The 27,400-nt window shown below is 40.5% G+C and overlaps 1 protein-coding gene across 1 annotated transcript in view; it reads left to right on the top strand.

Annotated features, from left to right (window-relative positions):
* Positions 1-2,245: 2,245 nt before the first annotated feature.
* The window catches only part of LOC114649336 (calpain-2 catalytic subunit-like), a 135,022-nt gene continuing 109,867 nt past the window's right edge, over positions 2,246-27,400 (top strand). The window contains exons 1-2 of the mRNA XM_051924274.1: positions 2,246-2,529; positions 4,907-5,131. Of these exons, the coding sequence (XP_051780234.1) occupies positions 4,910-5,131 (222 nt within the window). The 5' untranslated portion in view covers positions 2,246-2,529; positions 4,907-4,909. The remainder of the gene's footprint in view (positions 2,530-4,906; positions 5,132-27,400) is intronic.

Here is a 27,400-nt window from a genome sequence, read left to right on the forward strand (position 1 = left end):
CGACAACTTCCAGGTTCTCTGTTGCTTATATGTCCGGCATGGCTTGAAGGGGCAGGGCTTCCATGTTCAGGATGGAAGTGATGTCACATATTTACATTTAATTAGTCCGCCTCTCCATATGGGAAAAAGCAAAAGTAGTAACCTGCATGTTCCCCCTCTCTATTTACCTGGTTCCAAGCTGCCTGGAGTCTTGAAGATGCTCCCGAAGCACGGGTGTTTGACAATAGCTACTTTGTCATTTGGCTTCTTATTCTCACATAGTTACTTATTCATACAAAAAAACAGTTACTTATTCTATGTAAACAACAAGACAAATATTCTACAACATATATATTGAGTCATTAAACTAATTCATTATTAGAAAACATAAATAATTCACCTTTTGGCTCAGAATTTCATGTTGGGCCACCCTCATTTTCAGTTTTATGACAAGAAAGACATTTTTGTTAAATTGCAGTTGAGTTTTACTTGTCTCAGTCTTGGTATATGGGTCAAATTGACTGATTACATTGTCTCACTCTCATATCTGATGAATGGGATTTACTGTTATGTTAAGTGGCCTTTTCAAAAGTTTAAATCACATTGGGCAACCCTAATTTTTACAGTTTTGAGAAAGGACAGATACGTTTGTTAATTCAGTTCAGTTTTACCCAGCCAATTGTGGGACCATTTGTCAAACTGACTGGCATTACTGGCACACTCTATAAGTAATGGATGTGTAAATATTATTTAAAAAAAATATTAAGCTTTTCATTTCCTAACAAGTCTTATTAACATGAGCTCTTATATATAAACATAATTTCTCCCTACGGAGATGTTTTATTTGTAACAAATCTAATATTTTATTAAGAAACAAGTCTTTATTTTATGGACAGTGATTAAAACAATGGCATAATGCTGGCAAGTCAGCTATTCAAGAAAGTAGACCTCCTATACAGTTACATGGAATTCCTCTCAGAATATAATACAGTATACCTGTAATTCGCATTTGTCCTTCCGGCTGTTCCATTAGGCATCTGCATGCTGTTTAGAAATAGGGGCCACAATTAATCTTTATCAGAATGCACTCCAGATCTAATGAACTCTCCCTGTAGGTAAGATTTGTCTTTGGAAAGAAAGAATGATAAAAATAAGGACTTTACTTGTTGACAGAATTATCTGTATCCATTTAGTAATTCCTTATTGGAATAACTTAGTTTACAATATAAATTAGAAAAAGTGTTTAGTTGTTACAAAAAAAAAAATCTTTCTAACTAATAACGTAAGAGATATTTATTTTAAGATAATTTATAATTTTTACCCTGGTAAGCATTTATCTAGAAGTGACATTGATACAAATGTTCTTTTTGTATGCTGCATCCTGAAACTATTCACTTATTTTAAACTTGTATTTACATTCTAAGCTATTGTAAGATAAATATACATAATATTTTATTAGGCTTTTCTCTTTCTGAAAAAATCATAAATATATATGTATACATATATATTTACTGTGTGTGTATATATATATATATATATATATATATATATATATATATATATATATATATATATATATATATATATATATATATATAATAGTAAAATTAATACCTTCTTCCTTATGAATTTACTTGTAGGAAACTGTCCCATTCATAGATGTTAATTCACATATCGAAAGGATCATTTTACATGTTGTATGAAGGAAACAAAAGATTAAATGGACACGATCTTTCAATCTTTAAATAAAAAGCAATTAGAACCATAGCACTGTGTTCAGCATGCCAAGTATTTAAATTGTGGAGAGCTACCCTCTCATACCTCTTATCACTTTTCTTTTTCTTTTTCTTTCTTTCTCTCTCTCTCTCTCTCTCTCTCTCTCTCTCTCTCTCTCTCTCTCTCTCTCTCTCTCTCTATATATATATATATATATATATATATACTGTATATGTTTCATTATTCCACAATCACAAATGTAAATCCTGTTTTAAGTACATGGCTGATTTCGAATTTTATTTTGTGTCGGGCATTTGCAATTATGTTTGAAATTAAGCTTTCACAAAAACACTTTTATATTCACGTCTTTATAAAGTGCGAGTCACATGCAAGCACTCCGGGTAAAGTTTGAAACAATGGGCGTGGGAGGCAAATCACCAACAGTAAACAAGCAGCACCTGTGTCGCATACTGTACCTGCAATAACCTGTGAAAAAGGCAGAAAGACAGAAGAACGAGTATGGCACAAAGAAAGACAGAAGAACGAGTATGACACAACGAAATTTAAATATACCAGAAATGTCATTTGTGTACCACTGCTTTTAAAATATTTGACATCTGCTGTTTTAAATGCGTTGTAAAGCCTTTTGCCTGCGCTTAACTCAAAACAGGTAGCTAGCCAGCGAGAGAACTCCAGTGCGCATGTGCGCGCATGGTCCAACCCTGTCTGCATTACATAAAAGCGGCAGTCTTAACTTTAGGTGTTCGTATACGGGCGTACTTGTGTGTCCACTGGCAAGATATTTCACCCGAGTAACAGCGTCTCTCCAACAAGGTAATAAACTTTTTTTTTTTTTTGCCTAAACAATTTAGATGGATGTATAAACTTGTAGCAATGATAGTCCACTGTATGTGCGTCTTGTATCGTTTTGCCATTTAATAGTTTGTGATTTGATATCTTTGAATTAAAACAAGAAATTCATCATTACGTTATTTAGCGTAAAACATCGCTTAGTGCGATGTCATACTAAGAACTATGTGTCAATTAATGTTTATCCTCCATTTACATGTACACTTCAAAATATCAGTCCCTACTAATACACCCGCATGTTGAATATTATGTTGCTGTCGTGCACATTCGTTATTTCTACTGTTAACTTTTTAAAAATGAATGTGACTTATTAAATGCTCCAGTTTAAGACCTCGGCAGCTCGAGTGATAATTTATCATTCTTATATTTGGAGAAAAAATACCGTTGCGAAAGTAAATAGGCCTACTTTTTCAGCGTTTTTAACCGTACTATGGTAAATATTTTATGTTTTTCTAAAAATATAAAGCATAGGCCGTGATGCATAAGTGAACAAAGATGTTTTAAAAGCATGCACGTAACAATAAAAGCAAACTCAAAGAAGCGTGGGAGTGCTTTTGCCCAGGGCACGGTACTAATGAATATACATCCAGACTTAAAGTCTGCGGGCAGTTAATTGTATTCTGCTGCTGCCTCTTGCCCATGGCACAGTACAGTACTATGAATATACATCCAGACTTAAAGCCAGCGGGCAGTTAATTGTCTTGTCCCTCACGCGGAACGTATAATGTGACTGTCACAAAAGAAATATGAAAAAATCGCAAAATTTAAAGATTTAAAGCTTCACCAATTGGCATCCTCTGCCCAGACATTGACCGAAATCACTTATTGCAGTGCAAAGTTGAGGGGAGTTGAAGACGCTTGCCGCATTGCGCGAACCACCTCTAACCGGAACATCGGCTTATTATATACACAAACATCTACACTAAATTATAAAAGTTCGAATTGCCTGTATGTAGTTTACACTATGAGAACTGTGTTACTGCTATTCCGTTAACACGATTTTGTAATGAGTGGATCAACTTAGAAAACGTATTTATTATTTATTATTTTTTGCATCTACTACTTGAAAAACCTGAGGTGACTGAAGGTACACTGGGTACCACTCGTATAGAGTAACACCACACTTTATTGAGAACAAACATCAGTCATGACACCTTAGTCTTGAATCAGTAACGAATAAATTAACACGGTTCAGTTTTCAAAATAATTTCCAGAATATGAAACATTCTTGCGAGCATTACATACATTTGTGATTAAATAAGAACGCCCATAGAAGGGTTCATTCATCTTGTAAGTTTTATGTCTACTGCTTTGTTTCGGAAATCATTCTTTTATGTCAATATTTTTTATTAAGGAATGTATATAATTGCATTTTATAATCCCAATTTAGTTACTTTTTTCGCTCTTGCACTTTTCATAGCTAACGTGTCACAAGTTACTAGGATAAACTGATGCAATATGCCATGAGTAGCCGGTCATTTTGTTTTCTAGCAAATGTTTGTAAAAGTAATTTTATAAGTAGTTTTCACCTAACGTAAGTTTGTAATTTTTGGTAATGCCTTTTAACTTTAATTTGTGGAATTTAATTTGTTTTATTTTGTTTCTACACTTAATATGCCAATACAGTTGTTCTATATCAGAGTCTGTTTTACTTTTCTAAAAAATGTAGAAAGATTGCTTGTTATTCACATGAATGGACTAGTTTTTGTAAGTTTTTTTAAAATTATTTGTCTTCTTAATTTCACAGTTTCTATTATTAAAGTATCCGCATGATGGTTCACATGTAGATGTCAGTAGGTGTGAATTGACAAATTAGTTTTTTTGCACAGTTGTGAACTTCTGTGGTAATTCACATTTATACAAGGAAATACTTAACAGTAATTCCAGGATTTATATTGTAAAACAATGTAGAGTTCCCCATTTATGCTCTGTATAGACTTTAATGTAAGTTTTAATTGAGTAATTAACTTTCTTTTTAACAGAATATTGACTTATACAGTTTTTATATACTGTACTTTCTTTAACAAATAAGATCAACGTTAAAATAAGCGTTTCCGTAAACAATCTGTGTAAGCCAGAGGTTTTTACATCAAATACCATACTGCCTGTATTGGAACTTTAAATGTAGAAACAACAAAATAACATTTAACAATAAAAGTAATATTTGATGTAATTGAAATTCAAATTAGACCTTGATTTTATCCTATGCTAAAATGATTTTTAAAGTAAGAAATTATATGTGTTTTGTTGCAATTTAAGATTACCCTGACTTTGACAAAATGTGCTCTCTTTTTTTCATCTGACATTTATTTTAATTTTTATTTATTTTTTCTACCTCAAGGTTATGGCTTCAGTTGATATTCAAGATATGTATTCTGAGAAGCCCCAGGGATTAATCTCCAATCCGGTAAAATTTAACAGTCAGGATTTTCATGAACTGCGTGAATTTTGTTTACATAACAACTTTCGATTTGAAGATGGTCTTTTCCCACCATCTGAGGAATCTATAGGTGAAGGATTGTTAAAGTCATGTGATCTCAAAAGAGTTGAGTGGATTAGGCCACGGGTAAGTCAAATCTTGTACATGTTTTGTAAGGTCTTGTTAATGCAGTGAAATTCACAAAATGTTTAGATCATTTTCCCTCCGTGCATCACTTGCTCTGTGTCAGTCCTGAAACAACACTGTGGCCACTGTTTCTTTAACTCTCAGCATAGAGCATCAATCTCAGTTTTTCTAACTTTCGAAAGCTTTGTTAGTTGGTTATACTTTATTGCTTTCTAGAAAATACCTTCTTTAAAATCTGGCCAGCTTTGCTTCACCCTCCGATCCTCCTGTTTCTCATATTTAAAGTAACCTTCTTTTTAAATAGACATAAATCCAAGTTTTCCAACTGTTTAAAACAGTTGATTAGATGATTCTTTTTCTTTTGATGGGAACTAATTACTGGTGGTGTGCTGTCGTTACTTGGGCACGTCACTTTAAACTGCAAAGCTGCTGACTCAGTTCCATCCTCAAACTTGCTGTGTAATTCTGAGCAAATAATTTAAACTGCTTTCAGTTTTTTTTAAATAAACAGGTTTTTTACTATTAGGATGCATTTCGTTCATGCAACCATTTTATTATTAAACTGTTGCATGTTGGAGTCTAAATTAGGATATCAAATAAATACAGCAAAAATGTGACTATATAAAAAGTAATGAGATTAGATGAAAAAAAAGCAAAGATATATAGTGAAAATTGTGGGTGGAATGTATAAAAATTAGTTCAAGCATTTATTATCACCAAAAATGGAAAAAGAAAACATATAAATTATATTTACAAATTATAAGCAAAGCAATGAGCAATGTTAATATAAATATTAGGTTTTGTGTTTGTGCATAGTTTATAGTGTTAAAATTGATAATGAAACTATCAGACATTTTAATTAAAACAAACACAAATGGAAAAAATACATATTGAACAACAGAGGTGGCTTACACTCTTAAATGGTCCTTTACAGTAAGTGTACTCTTTGGTTCTTTACTGGGTTGTGTGGATCCTTCTAGAACCATTACTTGACCAAGCGCCATTTTAATCTGGGGCTGATTCTTTTTGTATGACGTTGGTTCTTTGTGCTTTGAAAAACTTCCTAATATGCATGAAAACAACTGAAATCTTTACTGTATGGTAGGCTACCTAGGAGGACACTAACAGATTAAGAAAACCTGGAGTTGGTCTAGAGTTCTTTTAAAGTCATGACCTACTGTTACCATCTCTTCATAGTTATTTACTGTATGGAACCTGTTATGGATTTAAATATTAGAATATTTGAACAATCTAGACAAGAACAGGCCATTCAGCCCATCAAAGCTAGCCAGTTCTTCTTTCAGCCTCTCCCATTTGGGGTTTCAATAACGGATCATATTTTTTTCATATCTTTCTGTCCTCTGCATCTTGCTCTGTTACACCCACCATCTTCATGTTCTCTTTCACCACATTCATAAACCTTCTCTTAGGCCTTCCTCTTTTCCTCTTACCAGGCAGCTCCATCCTTAACATCCTTCTCCAAATATACCCAGCATCTCTCCTCTGCACATGTCCAAACCAATGTAATCTTATCTCTCTTGTTTTGTCTCCCAACTGTCCAAACTGAGCTGACCCTCTAATGTACTCATTTCTAATCCTGTCCGTCCTTGTCACACCCAAAGCAAATCTTAACAAATTTAACTCTGCCACCTCCAGCGCTGTCTGCTGTTGTTTGGTTAGTGCCATTGTCTCCAGCCCATATAACATACTGTACCTATTCCCAATACCATCATGTAGACCTTCTTTTTCACTCTTGCTGGTACCTGTCTGGCACAAATTACTCCTGACACTCTTCTCCACCCACTCCGCCCTGCCTGCACTCTCTTCCTCACTTCCTGTTACTCTGTACTGTTGATCCCAAGTATTTGAACTCCCCCACCTTTGCCAACTGTACTCCCTGAATCCTCACCATCCCTCTGACCTTCCTCTCATTCACACACATGTATTCTGTCTTGTTCCTACTGACCTTCATTCCTGTCCTTTCTAGAGCATATCTCCATCTCTCTGGGGTCTACTCGATCTGCTTCCCACTCTCACTACAGATTACAATGTCACTCGCAAACATAGTCCAGGTGTACAGTGTCCATTTTAGGACATCCTCCTCCCTCCGAAAAAACTCCATCCTTCCTACTACCTTCGACAAAATATTCCTCCTCCCTGCGAGGAATCCCCAGTCACCCCTCCTCCCTCCTCCCTCCTCTCTCCTCCCTCCTCTCTCATCCCTCCTCCGTCCGCTCTCAGTTCTCCGCTGTCCGTTTTCCGCCATCCACCCTCCTATCTCCGTCATCCGCCTTCAGCTCTCCATCAAACCCCACACTCCCCCCGCCCCCCTCATCGACATTTTCGTTAATGAAGTGACGTAATACTTCAGCTCCACCTTCTTCACAAGTTCATTAACCAAATTATTTGTCAATTATATTTCACAGTAAGAATTTACAGCACGACTCAAATGTGGGAACGAAAGTAAATGACGTTAATTGTTGAGTGTCTTTTAATATTGTGTAAGCATACATATTAACACGTGTGCAATTAAACGTGTGCATTTACGGTGTGATTTTTTCAGGCTTAAAAGCTCGCCTTTTATTAAAAAGGTAAATGCAAACTTTTTTCCTTCTGAAGGGCACAAACCACGCAAAAATGTTGGTACACCAGATAAATAAGCGCAACATATTATCAGTTGTATTGTATGCTTACAATACATATAGAAATGTGTTAATCGTTAACTAATAGTATGGGATGGTGTTTTTCAACTCAGCTACAGATGCAGATGGAAACCAGACCTGCTTTGAAAAATACGAACGCCTTAGGACCGATCTGGAATAAGGTAGCACAGCGCCTTGATTTAAACGATTCCATGTCTTGGTGGGTTTGCGTTGCTTGTTGTCAATATCTTTACACCTGTTTTTAGGCTTATTGACTGAAAGGGGCTTTCGTGAAAAAAGTTAGGGCTTTGCTACAGGATACACCCTCCACAAGTTAAGGAAGTTAAAAATAAAGGTATATATTTCTGTTTTATTTAAACCTTTTAAGTTTGTATGCGGGCGGCATGGTGGCGCAGTGAAAGGTACCAGTTAGGAGACCCGGGTTCACTTCCCTGCGTGGAGTCTGAATGTTCTCCCCGTGTCTGTCTGGGTTTCCTCCGGGTACTCCGGTTTCCTCCCACAGTCCAAAGACATGCAGGTTAGGTGCATTGGCGATTCTAAATTGTCCCTGGTGTGTGGGTGTGTGCGCCCTGCGGTGAGCTGGCACCTTGCCCGTGGTTTGTTTCCTGCCTTGTGTTGGCAGGGATTGGCTCCTGTATTTTAGGATATAGCGGGTTGGATAATGGATGGATGGACATTTGTATGCATAGCCCTATTTGCCCGTTTTCGTTTTTTTTTTCTTTCTTCAGTAATATTTCAGCAAACCCGGAGCTTGTCAGTTCAAATCCTGGTACTGACACCACTGTGTGACCCTGAGGAAGTCACTTCACCTGCCTGTGCTGCAAAAACAAAAGTAATGTAACAAATTGTACCTCAGATGTTGCAAGTTGCTGGAATAAAGGCATAAGTCAAATAGATAAATATGTATTATACACATAGGAACTATTCATTTATTTTCAGTTAAGTCATCTGCAGCAAACCTTTATAAATGAGGATTTCTCCTTTTTAGATAGTGCAAACTGTTTCTTCTTCATTGAGGTTTTCTCTTGGAGAGCTTTTTTCATTTCATTGAAAATTAAAGCAGCAGCTGCCAAAATATGTAGCGTTCTTATTAATCTTTCAACATTGTGTAACATAACTTTATAAAGTAACATAAAGGTTTAAATACTGGTTATCCTTTTACAATAAAATATTAGTAAAGAGATACAAAAAAAGTAAAATGCATATGAACCCGGGTCTCCTAACTGGCACCTTTCACTGCGCCACCATGCCGCCCGCATACAAACTTAAAAGGTTTAAATAAAACAGAAATATATACCTTTATTTTTAACTTCCTTAACTTGTGGAGGGTGTATCCTGTAGCAAAGCCCTAACTTTTTTCACGAAAGCCCCTTTCAGTCAATAAGCCTTAAAAAACAGGTGTAAAGATATTGACAACAAGCAACGCAAACCCACCAAGACATGGAATCGTTTAAATCAAGGCGCTGTGCTACCTTATTCCAGATCGGTCCTAAGGCGTTCGTATTTTTTCAAAGCAGGTCTGGTTTCCATCTGCATCTGTAGCCAAGTTGAAAAACACCATCCCATACTATTAGTTAACGATTAACACATTTCTATATGTATTGTAAGCATACAATACAACTGATAATATGTTGCGCTTATTTATCTGGTGTACCGACATTTTTGCGTGGTTTGTGCCCTTCAGAATGAAAAAAGTTTGCATTTACCTTTTTAATAAAAGGCGAGCTTTTATGCCTGAAAAATCACACCGTAAATGCACACGTTTAATTGCACACGTGTTAATATGTATGCTTACACAATATTAAAAGACACTCAACAATTAACGTCATTTACTTTCGTTCCCACGTTTGAGTCGTGCTGTAAATTCTTACTGTGAAATATAATTGACAAATAATTTGGTTAATGAACTTGTGAAGAAGGTGGAGCTGAAGTATTACGTCACTTCATTAACGAAAATGTCGATGAGGGGGCGGGGGGAGTGTGGGGTTTGATGGAGAGCTGAAGGCGGATGACGGAGATAGGAGGGTGGATGGCGGAAAACGGACAGCGGAGAACTGAGAGCAGACGGAGGAGGGATGAGAGAGGAGGGAGGAGGGGTGACTGGGGATTCCTCGCAGGGAGGAGGAATATTTTGTCGAAGGTAGTAGGAAGGATGGAGTTTTTTCGGAGGGAGGAGGATGTCCTAAAATGGACACTGTACGGTGGACCCCTGTCTAATCTCGTCTGTCAACCTGTCCATCATCTTTGCAAATAAGAAAGGGCTCAGAGCTGATCCCTGATATGATCCTACCTCTACCTTGAATGCACTTGTACCGCAGACTTCACCACTGTCACTCTTTCCCTCATACATACCCTGTACCACTCTTGCATGCTTCTCTGTCACTCCTGATTTCCTTATACAGTACCATAATACCTCTCTGGGTACTCTCATATGCTTTCTCTAAGTCCATTAAGACAATGCAACTCCTTTTGGCATTCTCCATCAACACCCTAACCAATAATCACCTCCCTTTTTATCTTTTATGGAATTTATTAAAAGCACAATCAAGTCAAACTTCCATCCATAATCCAACCCGCTATATCCTAACTACAGGGTCACGGGGGTCTGCTGGAGCCAATCCTAGCCAACACAGGGCGCAAGGCAGAAAACAAACCCCGGGCGGGGCGCACACTAGTGACAATTTAGAATCACAAATCCACCTAACCTGCATGTCTTTGGAATGTGGGAAGAATCTGGAGCAAACCCACGCAGAGAACATGCAAACACCACACAGGGAGGACCTGGGAAGCGAACCCAGGTCTCCTAACTGCGAGGCAGCAGCGCTACCCACTGCGCCACCCCAAGTCAAACTTGACAAAACTAAATTCAATTCAACCCCCCACCCATGAGAAAGCGAGGAAGACCAATAGCCAGAGTAAAACTTTGAGAGTAGTAAAAAGGAAAAGGAGTCCTCCTCTATATAAAAGGTTTTTCTAATATGTTATTGATTAGATCCTGCCAGGCTCGGTCCCTCTCTCTTGCCAAAGGGTACAAATCCTTTTCTCCCTCTTTAGTGTACAACTTCTCATACAAACCATCATATGTCTTTTCTTTAGCCTTTGTCACCTCTCTCTTCACCTTATGCCTTATCTCCTTGTACTCATGTCTATTGTCTCCATCTCATTGATTATCCCACTTCTTCTTTGACATCCTCTTCCTCTGTATAATCTCCTGTACTTCCCCATTCCACTACCAGCTTTCCTTCTCCTCCTTCCTCTGTCCAGATGTCATACCCAGCACCCTTCTAGCTGTCACCCTTTCTGCTTCTTTTGTAGTTGCTCAGCTGTCTGGTAACTCTTCACTGCCACCCAGTGCCTCTCTTAACTGCTCCCTGAACTCAACCTTATGGTCTTCCTTTTTCAGCTTCCACTATTTGATCTTTGTCTCTGTCCTCATTCTCCTTCTCTTCTTGATATGCAAAATGTCATCCTACAGACCACCATTATGTGCTGCCTAACTGCGCCTTCCCCTGCCACCACTTTGCAGTCTCCAGTCTCCTTCAGATTGACATTCCTGCATAGGATATAATCCACCTGTGTGCATCTTCCTCCACTCTTGTATATCACCCGGTGTTCCTCCCTCTTAAAATATGTATTCACCACAGCCATTTCCATTCTTTTTGCAAAATCCACTACCATCTGGATCTTCTGCATTCCTCTCCTTGACACCATACTTACCCATCACCTCCTCATCTCCTCTGTTCCCTTCACCAACATGTCCATTGAAATCTGCTTCAGTCGCTATTCTCTCCCTCTTGGGTACACTCTCCACCACTTTGTCCAACTCACTCCAGAAATCTTCTTTGTCAATCATTTATCATTACAGCTTCAGTTTCCAGCTTCATAATTATCACACTGTCCAATGCTCTTTTCACCTCCAAAACACTCTTGACATGCTGCTCCTTTAGGAAAACCCCTACCCCATTTCTCCTCCTATCCACACTATGGTAGAATAATTTGAACTGCCTCCGATATACCTGGCCTTACTCCGTTTCCATCTGGTCTCTTGCACACACAATATATCAACCTTCCTTCTCTCCATATCAGCTAACTCTTTCCCTTTACCAGTCATACTGCCAACATTCAAAGTTCCTACCCTCACTTCCACAATCTTTACCTTCCTCTTCTACCCTGCCTTTGGACATGCCTTCCTCCTCCTCTTCTACTTCTTCAGCCAATAGTAGCCTAATTTCCGCCTGCACCCTGTTGGCTAACAGTACTGATTTTGCCCTGAAAATTTCCTGCTTGTGGATTTGGTGGCAGCTGTTGTTAACCTGGGCCTTGACCGATCCAGTATGAAAATCTGTACTGTTGTCTGCATATTGATCTTTTACACAGGATGCCCTTCCTGATGTAACCCTGCCCATTTTTCTGGGCTTGGGACCGGCATGATGAAACACATTGGTTTGTGCATCCCCTATGGCTGGGTTAACTGGGCTTGCCAGTTCTATCCACTTTATTCTTCTAAAATAACATCTAGTCTACCTTTGGAAATCCCTAATGCCCTATTGTCTACCACACTACTGGGTAACGTATTCCCTGTGTCTACACTCTACAGTGTAAAGAAAAACTTCCTAATATTTGTGCAAAATGTACCCTTAAGCTTCCAATTGTACCCCCGTGTTCTTGATGAACTCATGTTTAAACAGCAGTCTTGATCCACTGTACTAATTCCCTTCGTAATTTTAACTACTTTAATCATGTGTCCTTTTAATTTTCTTACACTGAAAAGGCTCTGCTGTTTTAATCTTTCCTCATAATTCATCCCCTCTAGCTCCCAAATCAGCCTAGTTGCTCTTCTCTGAACTTTTTCCAGGGTAGCTATGTCCTTTGTATAACCTGGAGACCAAAACTGTTAATACAGTTTTATGCAGATTAAAAGAGCTGAGCCTTTTCAGTAGTGCAGATGAGACCTCACCAGTGTGTTATAAAACTTGAGTATAACCTCCTTGGATTTGTACTGTGCACATTGTACGATAGAACCTAACATTCTGTTAGCCTTCTTAATAGCTTCAGAACACTGTCTGGCAGTTGACAGTGTCAAGTCCACTATGACTCCTAAATCCTTCTCATACTGTAAGTTGTACTTTTGATTTTCAGACCTCCCATTGTGTATTCAAAACTAACATTTTTACTTCCTACATGTAATACTTTACATTTACTTACAATAAATGAATAATTACACAGAATAATCCTGTCTGAAGATTCTTGAGCAAAGCTGCAGTAGTCTAGCTAAAATTCTGAATGTATTTGGTAGAAATCTTCCCAAGCCTGTATGCTGTCCAAGCCACTCTGTAATGATTCAATTGATTCTAGGTTATCTGCAGATTTAACCAGCTTGTTACTTCTATTCCTCTCCAAATCAATTCTATATATTAAAAATAGCAGCAGCCCCAGCACTGACTCCTGTGGAATACCACTCTTTATGTAAGCCAAGTTTGAGCCAAATAAATAAAGGTTTATAAATTGCTAAGAATAAATTATAAATTCCTAACAAGCACTATCCTGTGAGAATAGTCTTAAGCAAACCTGTAGTAGTCTAGACTAAAACTCTGAATGTAAAAGGTGATCAGTTTGTTCTCTTTATGTTATGCTAAGGTATTTCCATAGATGATGGGCTAATTTGGCCAAGGGGTTTAATGTTTACCAGTTATGATTACGATTCTGATTTGCTGCTGCTGCTTCTGTAATTAGCTGCTTGTAGATACCAGAATCTTTGGTAACCAAAATGAAAGAACTGAATGCTAAATTCTTTCTTAAAAGTTGACAACTGCTAACCAGACATTAGGAAAAAAGAAGTTAAACAAAATAATTGTGTATGTTTACAACAGAGAACATTTCAAAAGATAAATTCTAATTTTAGTAATCCACCTGGTCTTTATGGTTACAAAAAAGTATAAAAATATTTAATGTTTTATAAAAGGGCATATTTTGTTTATCCGCCACCTTATCGTGGTGGAGGGGTTTGCGTGTCCCTAGGAGCTCTGTTGTCCGGGGCTTTATGCCCCTGGTAGGGCCACCCAAGGCAAACTGGTCCTAGGTGAGGGATGAGACAAAGAGCGGTTCAAACCTTCTATGATGAAAGAAAACTTTGGACGGCGTTTTCCCTTGCCCGGACGCGGGTCACCGGGGCCCCCCTCTGGAGCCAGGCCTGGAGTTGGGGCTCGATGGCGAGCGCCTGGTGGCCGGGCCTGCACCCATGGGGCTCAGCCGGGCACAGCCCGAAGAGGCAACGTGGGTCCCTCTTCCCATGGGCTCACCACCTATGAGAGGGGCCAAGAAGGTTGGGTGCAGTGTGAGTTGGGTGGTGGCCGAATGCGGGGACCTTGGCGGTCCGATCCTCGGCTACAGAAGCTGGCTCTTGGGATGTGGAATGTCACCTCTCTGAAGGGGAAGGAGCCTGAGCTAGTGCGCGAGGTCGAGAGGTTCCGGCTAGATATAGTCGGACTCACCTCGACGCACAGCTTGGACTCTGGAACCAATCTCCTTGAGAGGGGATGAACTCTCTACCACTCTGGAGTTGCTCCCGGTGAGAGGCGCCGAGCGGGTGTGGGTATACTTATTGCCCCCCCGACTTGGAGCCTGTTCATTGGGGTTTACCCCGGTAGACGAGAGGGTAGCCTCCCTCCGCCTTCGGGTGGAGGGACGGGTCCTAACTGTTGTTTGTGCGTATGCACCGAACAGCAGTTCTGAGTACCCACCCTTTTTGGAGTCCCTGGAGGGGGTGCTAGATGGCATACCTTCTGTGGACTCCCTCGTTCTGCTGGGAGACTTCAATGCTCACGTGGGCAATGACAGTGAGACCTGGAAGGGCGTGATTGGGAGGAATGGACCCCTGATCTGAACCCGAGCGGCGTTTTGTTATTGGACTTATGTGCTCGTCACGGATTGTCCATAACGAACACCATGTTCAAGCATAGGGGTGTTCATATGTGCACTTGGCACCAGGACACCCTAGGCCTCAGTTTGATGATCGACTTTGTGGTAGTGTCATCGGACTTGCGGCCACATGTCTTGGACACTCGGGTGAAGAGAGGGGTGGAGCTGTCAACTGATCACCACCTGGTGGTGAGTTGGCTTCGATGGTGGGGGAGGATGCCGGTCAGGCCTGGTAGGCCCAAACGTGTTGTGAGGGTCTGCTGGGAACGTCTGGCAGAGCCTCCTATCAGAAGTAGCTTCAACTTCCATCTCCAGCAGAACTTCGACCACATCCCGAGTGAGGTGGGGGACATTGAGTCCGAATGGGCCATGTTCCGTGCCTCTATTGTTGAGGCAGCTGACCGGAGCTGTGGCCGTAAGGTGGTCGGTGCCTGTCGTGGCGGCAATCCCCGAACCCGTTAGTGGACACTGGTGGTGAGGGATTCCGTCAAGCTGAAGGAGTCCTACAGGACCCTTTTGTCCTGTGGGACTCTGGAGGCAGCTGATAGGTACCTGCAGGCCAAGCGGAATGCGGCTTTGGTGGTTGCTGAAGCAAAAACTCGGGCGTGGGAGGAATTTGGGGAGGCCATGGAGAATGACTTTCGGACGGCTTCGAGGAGATTCTGGTCCACCATCCGGCGTCTCAGAAAGGGGAAGCAGTGCAGTGTCAACACTGTATATGGTGGTGATGGTGCGCTGCTGACCTCGACTCGGGACGTTGTGGGTTGGTTGGGGGAGTACTTCGAAGACCTCCTCAATCCCACTAACATGCCTTCCAATGAGGAAGCAGAGCCTGGGGACTCAGAGGTGGGCTCCCCCATCTCTGGGACTGAGGTCACCGAGGTGGTCAAAAAACTCCTTGGTGGCAGGGTCCCGGGGGTGGATGAGATACGCCCGGAGTTCCTCAAGGCTCTGGATGTTGTAGGACTGTCTTGGTTGACACGCCTCTGCAACATCGCATGAACATCAGGGACAGTGCCTCTGGATTGGCAGACCAGGGTGGTGGTCCCCCTCTTTAAGAAAGGGGACTGGAGGGTGTGTTCCAACTATAGAGGGATCACACTCCTCAGCCTCCCTGGAAAAGTCTATTCGGGGGGTCCTGGAGAGGAGGGTCCGTCGGATAGTCGAACCTCGGATTCAGGAGGAACAGTGTGGTTTTCGTCCTGGTTGTGGAACAGTGGACCAGCTCTACACCCTTAGCAGGGTCCTGGAGGGTGCATGGGAGTTTGCCCAACCAGTGTACATGTGTTTTGTGGACTTGGAAAAGGCATTCGACCGTATCCCTCGGGGAATCCTCTGGGGGGTACTCTGAGAGCATGGGGTACCGGACCCCCTGATAAGGGCTGTTTGGTCCCTGTACGATGGGTGCAAGAGCTTGGTCCGCATTGCCGGCAGTAAGTCGAACCCGTTTCGAGTGAGAGTTGGACTCCGCCAGGGCTGCCCTTTGTCACCAATTCTGTTCATAACTTTTATGGACAGAATTTCTAGGCGCAGCCAGGGTGTTGAGGGGGTCCGGTTTGGTGGACTCAGGATTGGGTCACTGCTTTTTGCAGATGATGTTGTCCTGTTTGTTTCATCAGGCCGTGATCTTCAGCTCTCTCTGGATCGGTTCGCAGCCGAGTGTGAAGCGGCTGGGATGGGAATCAGCACCTCCAAATCCGAGACCATGGTCCTCAGCCGGAAAAGGGTGGAGTGCCCTCTCAGGGTTGGTAGCGAGATCCTGCCCCAAGTGGAGGAGTTCAAGTATCTCGGGGTCTTGTTCACGAGTGAGGGAAGAATGGAGCGTGAGATCGACAGGCGGATCGGTGCGGCATCTGCAGTAATGCGGGCTCTGCATCGGTCTGTTGTGGTGAAAAAGGAGCTGAGCCGCAAGGCGAAGCTCTCAATTTACCAGTCGATCTATGTTCCTACCCTCACCTATGGTCATGACCTTTGGGTAGTGACCGAAAGAACGAGATCATGAATACAAGCAGCTGAAATGAGTTTCCTCCGCAGGGTGTCTGGGCTTTCCCTTAAAGATAGGGTGAGAAGCTCAGTCATCCAGGAGGGGCTCAGAGTAGAGCCGCTGCTCCTCCGCATCGAGAGGAGTCAGATGAGGTGGCTTGGGCATCTGATCAGGATGCCTCCTGGACGCATCCCTGGTGAGGTGTTCCGGGCACGTCTATCCGGGAGGAGGCCCCGGGGAACACCCAGGACAGGCTGGAGGGACTATGTCTCTCGGCTGGCCTGGGAACGCCATGGGATTCTCCCGGAAGAGCTAGAAGAAGTGGCCGGGGAGAGGTAAGTCTGGGCATCTCTGCTCAGGCTGCTGCCCCCGCGACCCGACCTCGGATAAGCGGAAGAGAATGGATGGATGGATGGATGGATATTTTGTTTGTGGTACTTTTGAAATGTGTGTCTTTCTTTTTTCAAGTTTGCAAAGTAAACTTAGGTTTGTAGGAGGCCCAATGACCATTAGTTCATTGCTTGTCTCTCTGTTGTATAGCTTTAGATGTGGAGAATAAAGTGAAAATGTCTAAGGTGAAGTCCCCTAAATTATATTTGTCATGTAACAAGGTCATAGGTACTCTGTGGTCATTCACTTGAAGAATAATTTTCATGTTTGCTTTGCTGAATGTGAAAATGCAGGCTTTTTTGTGTTACAAAGTGTTTATAGTTTATTGTTATTTAAGATTGATCTTTGGAGACATTTTCCTTATATCACTGAGTATACATACTGTAAATATTGATAAATATCTGGCTTCATAACGGTAGATTTGTCTTGACAGGTCTGTGTTTTCAGACACAGTGAGTGACATTGGTATCATTAAATAAGGAAGGCACTAGATGTTTTACAGTTTTCCTTGTGGCAAATGTTCAGAGCAAAGTTACAAAACATTACCTATTGATTTATTGTCTTACAATTAGGTTGTACTTAGAAATATTTATATATAATATCAAACAATACTTTGTGAGCCCGGGTCCGAACACCATCAGACTAACACCAGCATTTTACACAAAACAAAAGTTTATTATTACAAATAAGTCCCACATAGCACACAGTGCTCCCAGCACCAATCACCCTCCTCACAGGCTTCTCTCTCAGTCTCCGTGGGCCGCCTTTCCTCACCTCACGGGAGCTTCGTCCTGCTCCCACTCCTGACTCTAGCTCCCCAATTGTAGGAATGCGGCCCCTTTTATTTCCACCCGGATGTGCTCCAGGTGCCTGATGACACTCTTCTGGCAGCACTTCCTGGTGTGGCGGAAGTGCTGCCCTTGCACCTGGAAGCACTCCGGGCGTCCCTGGAAGGTCCTTCCTCCACCTTCCCAGGTGTGGCGGAAGTGTCGATCTCCCGGGCTCCACGATGCGGTGGCTATGGGCCCCAGTGGGTTTGAGCCTCCTTGCTCCTTTCCCATGGTCCGCTCAACATCCAAGGCGATTGCCCCCTCGTGGCCTGGGGGATGTATAAACACCTTCCTGTCCTTCCAGGTGTCCCGGCTGGGTCTGGCCCCCAGCCTCCTGTGACAACTTATAATTTTTTAAGTGCACAAACATCCATTTGATTGATGGAAGTTAAAGGTAACTGATAAAACTCACAATTATGTGAACTCCACCCTAAATTACTGAGTTCAGGTGTTCAGCTGCTGTGATTATCATCAGGTACATAAAATCAAACACATAGCCATGCTTTCTTCATTGGCAGTAGAATGGGTAGTACTGAAAATCTTGGTGACTTTAACCATAACCCTGTCCTAGGATGCCACACTTACCAAAGTCAGTATGTGAAATTGGTGCTCTGCTAGATGTGCCCCATTTATCTTATTGTATTAATATTGTAATGTTGAAGCATTGTAGGAAATTAAGAGAATTTTAACTTGGTTAATTATCAGTTTTGCCTTTGGCAATGTTAGTAATTTAATTATGTAACTTGGTAAAGCTCCCACTCTATTTTCATTACCTTACTGTGTAAGTGGGGGTCACTGGCCATTAGACTTATATCAAGGTAACTGAAGCACACTTGTTTTAGGAAACAGAATTATGCAATGTATTGATAAACACAAGGATTATAGAAATATGATATATTGACATAGAAGATAGGCTGCAAGGCAGACAAAACATACAATCATATAACAGAAGAAGCTGGCTGTTTACAGTTCTAATTTATCTTAGCAGAGAGAAACAATTTTTTACGAGACAAAGTCTTTAACACTAGAATCCCTGAAGCCTACGAAAATATTCCTAATGTCGGGCCACCTTAAATTCCCTCACACCTCACCATCAGTGTCTTTGTTTAACATGTGTGTCAAGCAACAAGCATCATGCTCACTCATCCCCCTCCACGGCAGCTGAAGTCAAATCGGACACAAAATTCTCAGAGCTGAAGTCCCATTATCTGGAAGTTAGGTATCTGGAATTTTATAGGGTCAATAATACATCATTACTTGGAATACATACATTTCATGTGTGTTCCGTGTGTACAATGATCTGTATAAATATAGGGTGATAGAAAATGCAAGGTAAGAAATGTTGAATACATAACACATGAAAAATGTTTATTTTAGTTAGTAATAATTAACAAAATGTTGACGTGAAGTGTATAATGTGTGAAGACTGAAGCCCAAATATCAAAGAAACACTTTCAGTAAAGGTATAATAAAACAAGTGTGCTTTTATTCAAAAATATAATCAAAGAAAAATTATTCAATTTACATGTTACTGGCTATGTGTAAATAGTGAAGCCCAGCTCTCAATCGGTATTGTGAAGAAGGGGGCTCTGCACACCCCTTGAGAATGGTGTCGCACCTCCAAGGCCCCCTCTTGAACGCTGTTGCAATGGGAACAAATACAGTTTGTCTCCACTTTGCTACATTAAAAGCTGGGCTGCTGCTGCTGCTGTGTCGTGTGATATGCTACTCGTGCCTCACTTCATATATTTAAAAACCTGTGCAGCACCTGTCCTTTTTGCCTATTGCCTTGTCTCACTTCTCCCCCGACATCCCCTGCTTTATGCTTTATTATGCTGTTTACAGGTTTGTTTCTTGAAAACCTTGAATGAATCTGTGAAATTGTGTAACCCAAGTATCACAATATGAATTAGACACATCTGCTTGTTTCATAATGAAGTGGTTCGATCCCGAGTCCTTCTTGCATTTAGTGACCTTGTATTTAGTGGCCGAGTATTATAATAAAATAATATATATTATTTATATATATATTATAATAAAAAGATACATTTGATTTGAGTCTGTAACAGCCGTTGTAAATTTATGATACTTGTAGGGATAAAAGCAGACACACAAAAACAGCTCAATCATTTCTTCTTGGTGTCTTGTTGAGCAGACATCACAATGTCTATAGTGGGTGTTACTTTTTCTCACACATGGACATTCACATCAACATGTCATTTGAATGATTTTTTTTATTCAAGAATCCAAGAATAATACTGAATAAAAAAAAAATCATTCAAATGACATATTGATATGAATGTTCGTGTGAGAGGAAAAGCAACATCTTTTACAAGTACCATAAATATATACAGGATGTTATAAACTTGCATCAAATGTATGTTTTTGTTATATGATAATATTTAGTGTCTCATTGCTCAAAGTGCTAAATACAGATGATGTGGGATTTTAACCTATTATTTCACCATTGCCAAGCATTATCCACTATGCTATCTACGCAGATCCGTGATCGCACAGTGTTAGCACTGTGACAGCTGATTGAAAATGAAATGTGCAAACATACATGTATGCCAGGGGTGTTCAACTCCAGTCCTGGAAGGCTGCAGTAGATGCAGGTTTTCATTCTAACCATCTTCTTCATTAGTGACCAGTTTTTGTTGCTGATAAACGTCTTTTGCCAAGTATGCGAACAGCTTTTATTTTGTACCAACTGATAGTTGGGCTTCAGCATCATGTCAATAAAGCAATTTCTTTTTCTTCAGTTTTATTCTTGAATAAAAGCATACTTGTTTTGTTACACATTTCGTGAAAGAGGTTCTTGGATATGTGAGCTTCACACATCCTACACTTCATGTCAAAATTGTTATTACTATAACATATGAAAACTTTTTCTGTTTTAGGCGTGTGTTCAGCATTTCTTGCCTCACATTTCCTCTGTCATTCTATATCACAGGTCGTTGTATGCATGTATTTTAATAACAGTATTTCATTACCTATATAATTCCTTACACATTGGCAGATAAACACTTCATTACAGACTTCAGCTGTGAGGAATGCAGCAAGGTGATGCCTTTATGTGACTGTATGGGGGTAGCAGGCTGCGTTCTAAAAATCCACATTTTTGCAAAACAAAAGCAGGCAATTAGCGCAGTGATAAGGAGCTACAAGCTTCTTGGCATATGTCAGGAAAATTTAAGGAGGTCAGGGAAAATGAAAAAAAAATTGTAAGCTTCAGGGATTCTAGTAACCTTTTGATTGTGAGTCAGCAGTTCTTACCACTGTACTACCAAAGCAGTTGTGACAACAAAGTACACTAACCCGATTTCTTTTCCTTCAATTATAGTCTTGAATAAAAGCGCACTTTTTTTGTTATACTTGTACCTTTTGTGAAAGTGTTTATTTGATATTTGGACTTCAGTCTTCACACATTATACACTTTATGTCAAAATTTTGTCATTGGTACTGAAACATGAAAAACGTTTGTGTTCAACATTTCTTGCTTTTCCTGTCATCCTACACCAACAAAGATCTTTGTAGTCACAGAACACACATGAAATACATGTGTTCCAAATAATGATATATTATTTACCCAATACAGCTCCAGGTACCTCACTCCCATATAAACCAGGCTTGAGCTGGGAGAGCTTTTTGCCCTTCCTGCAGTGGTAGGGGGGATGGTATAGCAGGCTACTTGTTGCTTGTGCTTATTGACACATTTACAACACAAAATATGCTGAATGGAGAGGTGTGAACGAATTTAAGGTGGGCCGGGATTAAGAGTTTTTTCGTAGGTTTTGGTAATTCTAGTGTTAAGTATGATGTCTGTTGTGTGGAGGAGTTTTTTGTTGTTGCTTCCGGTTCAAGTGGAGGATTCTTCTTGTGTTTGCATGCATTGTTAGTTTTGCTGCATGGCCTTTTGTTCGTGATGTGGTGAAATTCTATCTTTCACAGCTCGCTGTTAGACTCTTTGCTATATACTCTGCAACTTCACAGGGAAAAGCAGTATTCTTGCTGGTGCAAGAATGTAGGTGCTGAAGTTCCCTTCCCCTGAAGTAATGGCTGCTTCTCAGTCTTTTCAGACTGAGCTTGGTCACTGGTACAGAGTTTGGCCTGGTAGAGTGACTTGTCAGCTTTAGGCTCATGAAGAGAGTACATTTTCTGCTCTTCGGCTCCCCAAAGAGAATGTGGCTTATCAATTTTTTGGTTTTAGAGAGATTGGCTTCAGAAATGAGTACAGCTAGTTTTTGCAGGAAGCTTTAACTTCAGTTAATTGAATCAAGGTCATTTCCAATTACAGAATCAAAGCCTGTTGATAGTGTCATTATTTTGTCCCATCACATACAGTTAGGTTCAGTTCACCATCACAAACCTAAAACGGATGTCCATTTGGCATCTTTTTTCAGAAGGAGCTTCTTCAAATGTGTTAATCCAACTTTACACCTTTGCTATCTGATAAAGTACAAAGCTGACCAAAGTTTAGTATGAACTGCAGTTTAACAATTTACTCTGGAATGCAAGAGGAAGTACAAATGGCTTTCTGCATCCCTATTAAATTGGCTATCTTGTCAGCAGCTCAGCCATGAAGTGGTAGACTATGCAAACTCACAGAGTGGGGCAACCAAGTGCTAAAACTCACTCAATCAGTCCATCAAGTGCTCCTGGTCGAACTGTGTGTACTTTATAAGTACAATCACCTCACTGTAAACTTGCACTACAGTTATATTATACCACCTGAGCCACTTTACTAAGCGCATATTTATATATGATGATAATTGGCTTCTAATGCGATTTAGATTTCCAAGTGCTATTTTCTTGGAGCTCTTGATGTCATTTTTAAGATGAAATGCAGTAAAGTATGTTTATTACATTATACAGATACATTTTTAACTTCATTTAAATAATGTATATTGTTAATAAGTAAACATGTGCAGGACACAATGGCGCAGCAGTAGTGACGAGCTGGTGCCCCGTCCAGGGATTGTTCCTGCCTCGCGCTATATGCTTGCTGGTATTGGTGCGATCCAGATGAATAGATGGATGGAATAATTACACATGTGCTACAATGATATTTCAATGTTCCATAAAAGTTTTGAAGAATCGGTGTTTTAGGCTTAACATCTATTACAGAGCTGATTGTGTGGTGATTGGTTACTTGGAGAAAGAATAGGAAGGACAGAAATTGGGGGTTAGTACGTTTGACAGAGGCAGTACTGCTACAATAAATTATTTAATTGAAGGTCACACATAGCGCAGCAAGCATCTTGCTACCACTGCGCCATTGTGTCCCCATGTTTAATACATGCTTTAAAACTAGAATTACCAAAGCTTACGAAGAAACGTATAAATCTGGCCCACCTTAAATCCGATTGCACCTCTCCGTCAGCTTCTTTTGTTTTGTAAATGTGTCGATAATCCCAAGCAGCCTGCTACACCCCCCCCCCCCACCCCCTTCGCTTTAGAAACGGCAGAAACCTCTCCCAACTGAAGACTTGTTTATCAGGGAGTCAGGTAGAACCTCGAGCTGTATAGGCTAAAAAAAATTTTCGTTATGTGGAACACATGCATTTTCAGATGCGTTCTGTGTCTGCAAAGATCTACCGTCTATGTAAGCGTAGGATGACAGAAATGTTGAACACATACCTAAAAGACAAACTTTTCCATGTTTTAGTACTAATGACAAAATTTTGACATGAAGTGTATAATGTGTGGAGACTGAAGTCCAAATATCAAATAAGGACTTTTACAAAAGGTACAAGTATAACAGAACAAATGTGCTTTTTTTCTCAAGACTATAACCGAAGAAAAAGAAATCGGGTTAGTGTGGCTTGTTATCGTGACTTCTTTGGTAGTATAGTGGTAAGAGGAGCTGACTCTTATTCAGAAGGTCCCAGTTTCAAGTCTTAATGTTTCCCAAAATAAACGTTTTGAGTAGTGAGCTACTCTTATTGTTACTATTATACAATAAAAACATATATTTGATTTGAGTCTGTAACAGTTGGTGCAAATGTATGGTACTTGTGAAGGTTAGCTTTTTTTAAAAATTCAGTTTTATTCTCTCAGTCGTGTTCACACTTGCTCTGATCTGACACTGCTGTTTTCAAGTAAAGATGTGCTATAACAGAGGTGAACTCAGATCGGAGAAAGAGAACAATGCAGCTGCACCAGGCATAAAGGCGAAAGATGGCACCGTTTTGATGCAGGACGTGGTCCGGTGTCATCCTGCCTATCAGTCTACCCCACACCTGTCCTTCAAAGAAACAGCATGGCTTACAGAGCTTGCCAACGTATCGTGCAAACGCCTGTTTGTGATTATGTTTTGTGATTGTCTTTACATAAGAAGCATTCATATGTTACTTATATAAAAGCCAAATTGAATGTTATTTACCTTGATTTATTTACTTATTTTCTTACAGCGTAAAGTCACAAGTAGACTGCAGAGTTTCCTCTGTTTGATTGACAAGGGCATTTTCTCAAATTACACATGTAATGCCATGAAAAATGCATGTTGACACATTAGTACGTGAGCAATGGTACGAGAATGCAGTTAGATTTCTTTTTTGGGCACATACACCGTCCAGATCTAAACACTAGCGTGGAAACAAAAGAAGCTGATGGAGAGGTGCGATCAGATTTAAGGTGGGCCGGATTTACGAGTTTTTTTTGAAAGCTTTGGTAATTCTAGTGTTAATTCCTATCTTTATGAAAATGATATCAGGTGTACATCTTAGTATTTAAATTGATCATAGAGCTGTAATATCATGACTGAAATGTTTTCTGTGTCTTGTCGGCGGAAGAGAAGGCCGTTTAAGAAGAACAAGTGATTCACTCACAGAGTACATAAAAGAACACATACAGTTAGGTCCATAAATATTTGGACAGAGACAACTTTTTTCAAATTTTGGTTCTGTACATTACCACAATGAATTTTAAATGAAACAACTCAGATGCAGTTGAAGTGCAGACTTTCAGATTTAATGCAGTGGGGTGATCAAAAAATGATTGCATAAAAATGTGAGGCAACTAAAGCATTTTTTTTAACACAATCCCTTCATTTCAGGGGCTCAAAAGTAACTGGACAAATTAAATAACTGGACATAAAATGTTCATTTCTAAAACTTGGTTGAAAATCCTTTGCTGGCAATGACAGCCTGAAGTCTTGAACTCATGGACATCACCAGATGCTGGGTTTCCTCCTTTTTAATGCTCTGCCAGGCCTTTACTGCAGCAGTTTTCAGTTGCTGTTTGTTTGTGGGCCTTTCTGTCTGAAGTTTAGTCTTCAACAAGTGAAATGCATGCTCAATTGGGTTAAAATCAGGTGACTGACTTGGTCATTCAAGAATTTTCCACTTCTTTGCTTTAATAAACTCCTGGGTTGCTTTGGCTGTATGTTTTGGGTCATTGTCCATCTGTATCATGAAACGCCACCCAATCAATTTGACTGCATTTAGCTGGATTTGAGCAGACAGTATGTCTCTGAACACCTCAGAATTCATTCGACTGCTTCTGTCCTGTGTCACATCATCAATAAACACTAGTGTCCCAGTGCCACTGGCAGCCATGCACGCCCAAGCCATCACACTGCCTCCACCGTGTTTTACAGATGATGTGGTATGCTTTGGATAATGAGCTGTTCACCGCCTTCTCCATACTTTTTTCTTGCCTTCATTCTGGTAGAGGTTGATCTTGGTTTCATCTGTCCAAAGAATGTTTTTCCAGAACTGTGCTGGCTTTTTTAGATGTTCTTTAGCAAAGTCCAATCTAGCCTTTCTATTCTTGAGGCTTATGAGTGGCTTGCACCTTGCAGTGCGCCCTCTGTATTTACTTTCATGCAGTCTTCTCTTGATGGTAGACTTGGATATCGATATGCCTACCCTCTGGAGAGTGTTGTTCACTTGGTTGGCTGTTGTGAAGGGGTTTCTCTTCACCATGGAAATGATTCTGCGATCATCCACCACTATTGCCTATTATTGTTACAGACACAAACCAAATGTATGTGTGTACTGTATAATATTAACAAGAGCAGCTCACTACTGAAAACGGCAAATATAGGAGGCAGTCAGGATCGAACCAAGGACTCTTGATTACAAGTCAGCAAATCTTACCGCTACACCATGGAAGCTGTTGTATTGTCCTTGAACCTTTTGTGAAAGTGTTTATTTGATCTTTGGACTTCAGGCTTCATACATTCTATAGTTTATGCCTACATTTTGTAACATTTATTACTAAAATATGAAAAAGTTTCTGTTTTAACAATGTGTTTACACAGATTGCTGTAGAAACAGAACACACATGAAATGCATGTGTTCCAAATAATGATCTATTATTTCCACTCTAAAACTCCAGCACTTCACTCCCAGATAATCAATCAAGGCATGAGCTGGGAGAACATTGTGCACGTTCTGCGATGGTGGGGAGATGGAATTGCAGGCTGCTTGCTGCTTGTCTTAATCGGCACATTTACAGGACAAAAGACGCTGATGGAGAGGTGTGAACGGATTTAAGGTGGGCCGGATTTATGAGTTTTCTCGTAGGCTCTGGTAATTCTAGTGTTAAGAGACTGCATTGCTTTAATGTGGGAGTGACATCCTTCACATCTTCTATAACTCTGTGATGGCCAGTGCAATTGTCTACACTGTGGTGTGCTGGGCTGGTAACATCGCTTGAAGAGAGGCCCACTGAATCATCAGGTTAATTAAAAGGGCAAGCTTGGTTATAGGATGCACTCTGGCACCCCTGGGGATAGAAGCAAAGGAGAGAATTAAAACAAAACTGAATGCCATTATGAACAATGCTGCACATCCTCTCTCTAACACACTAACACTGAGTACTCTTAGCCATCAAATTATTCAGGAGAAGTTTGTCAATAAATGCTTCTGGGGCTCCATTATGCCAACAGCAGTACATCTGTATAATGCCTCACTGTGACTGTGACAGCCAAGTCAGAACTTTTCTTTCTTTTTACTTTTCTTGCTTTATAGTCATTCTGGTGTGTGTTCGGACCAAAATGTGTGTATATGTATTTATCTATCTATTTATTTATCTGTCTATCTATTATGTATTTATTTATTTAAAGCTTCTTCTTCTTCTCCTTCTTCTTGCTCCTGTTAGGGGTTGCCACAGCGGATCATCTTTTTCCATATCTTCCTGCCCTCTACATCTTGCTCTGTCACACTCATCACCTGCATGTCTTCTCTCAACACATCCATAAACCTTCTCTTAGGTCTTCCTCTTTTCCTTTTGCCTGACAGCTCTATTCTTAGCACCCTTTTCCCAATATACCCAGCATCTCTCATCTGCACATGTCCAATCTAACGCAATCTCACCTCTCTGACATTGTCTCCCAACCATCCAACCATGAGCTGACCCTCTAATGTACTCATTTATAATCTTGTCCATCTTTGTCACACCCACTTTAACTCTACCACCTCCAGCTCTGTCTCCTGCTTTCTGGTCAGTGCCATCATCTCCAACCCATATAACAAAG

This window comes from Erpetoichthys calabaricus, chromosome 3 (assembly GCF_900747795.2).
Source record: "Erpetoichthys calabaricus chromosome 3, fErpCal1.3, whole genome shotgun sequence".
Classification (NCBI taxonomy): Eukaryota; Metazoa; Chordata; class Cladistia; order Polypteriformes; family Polypteridae; genus Erpetoichthys; species Erpetoichthys calabaricus.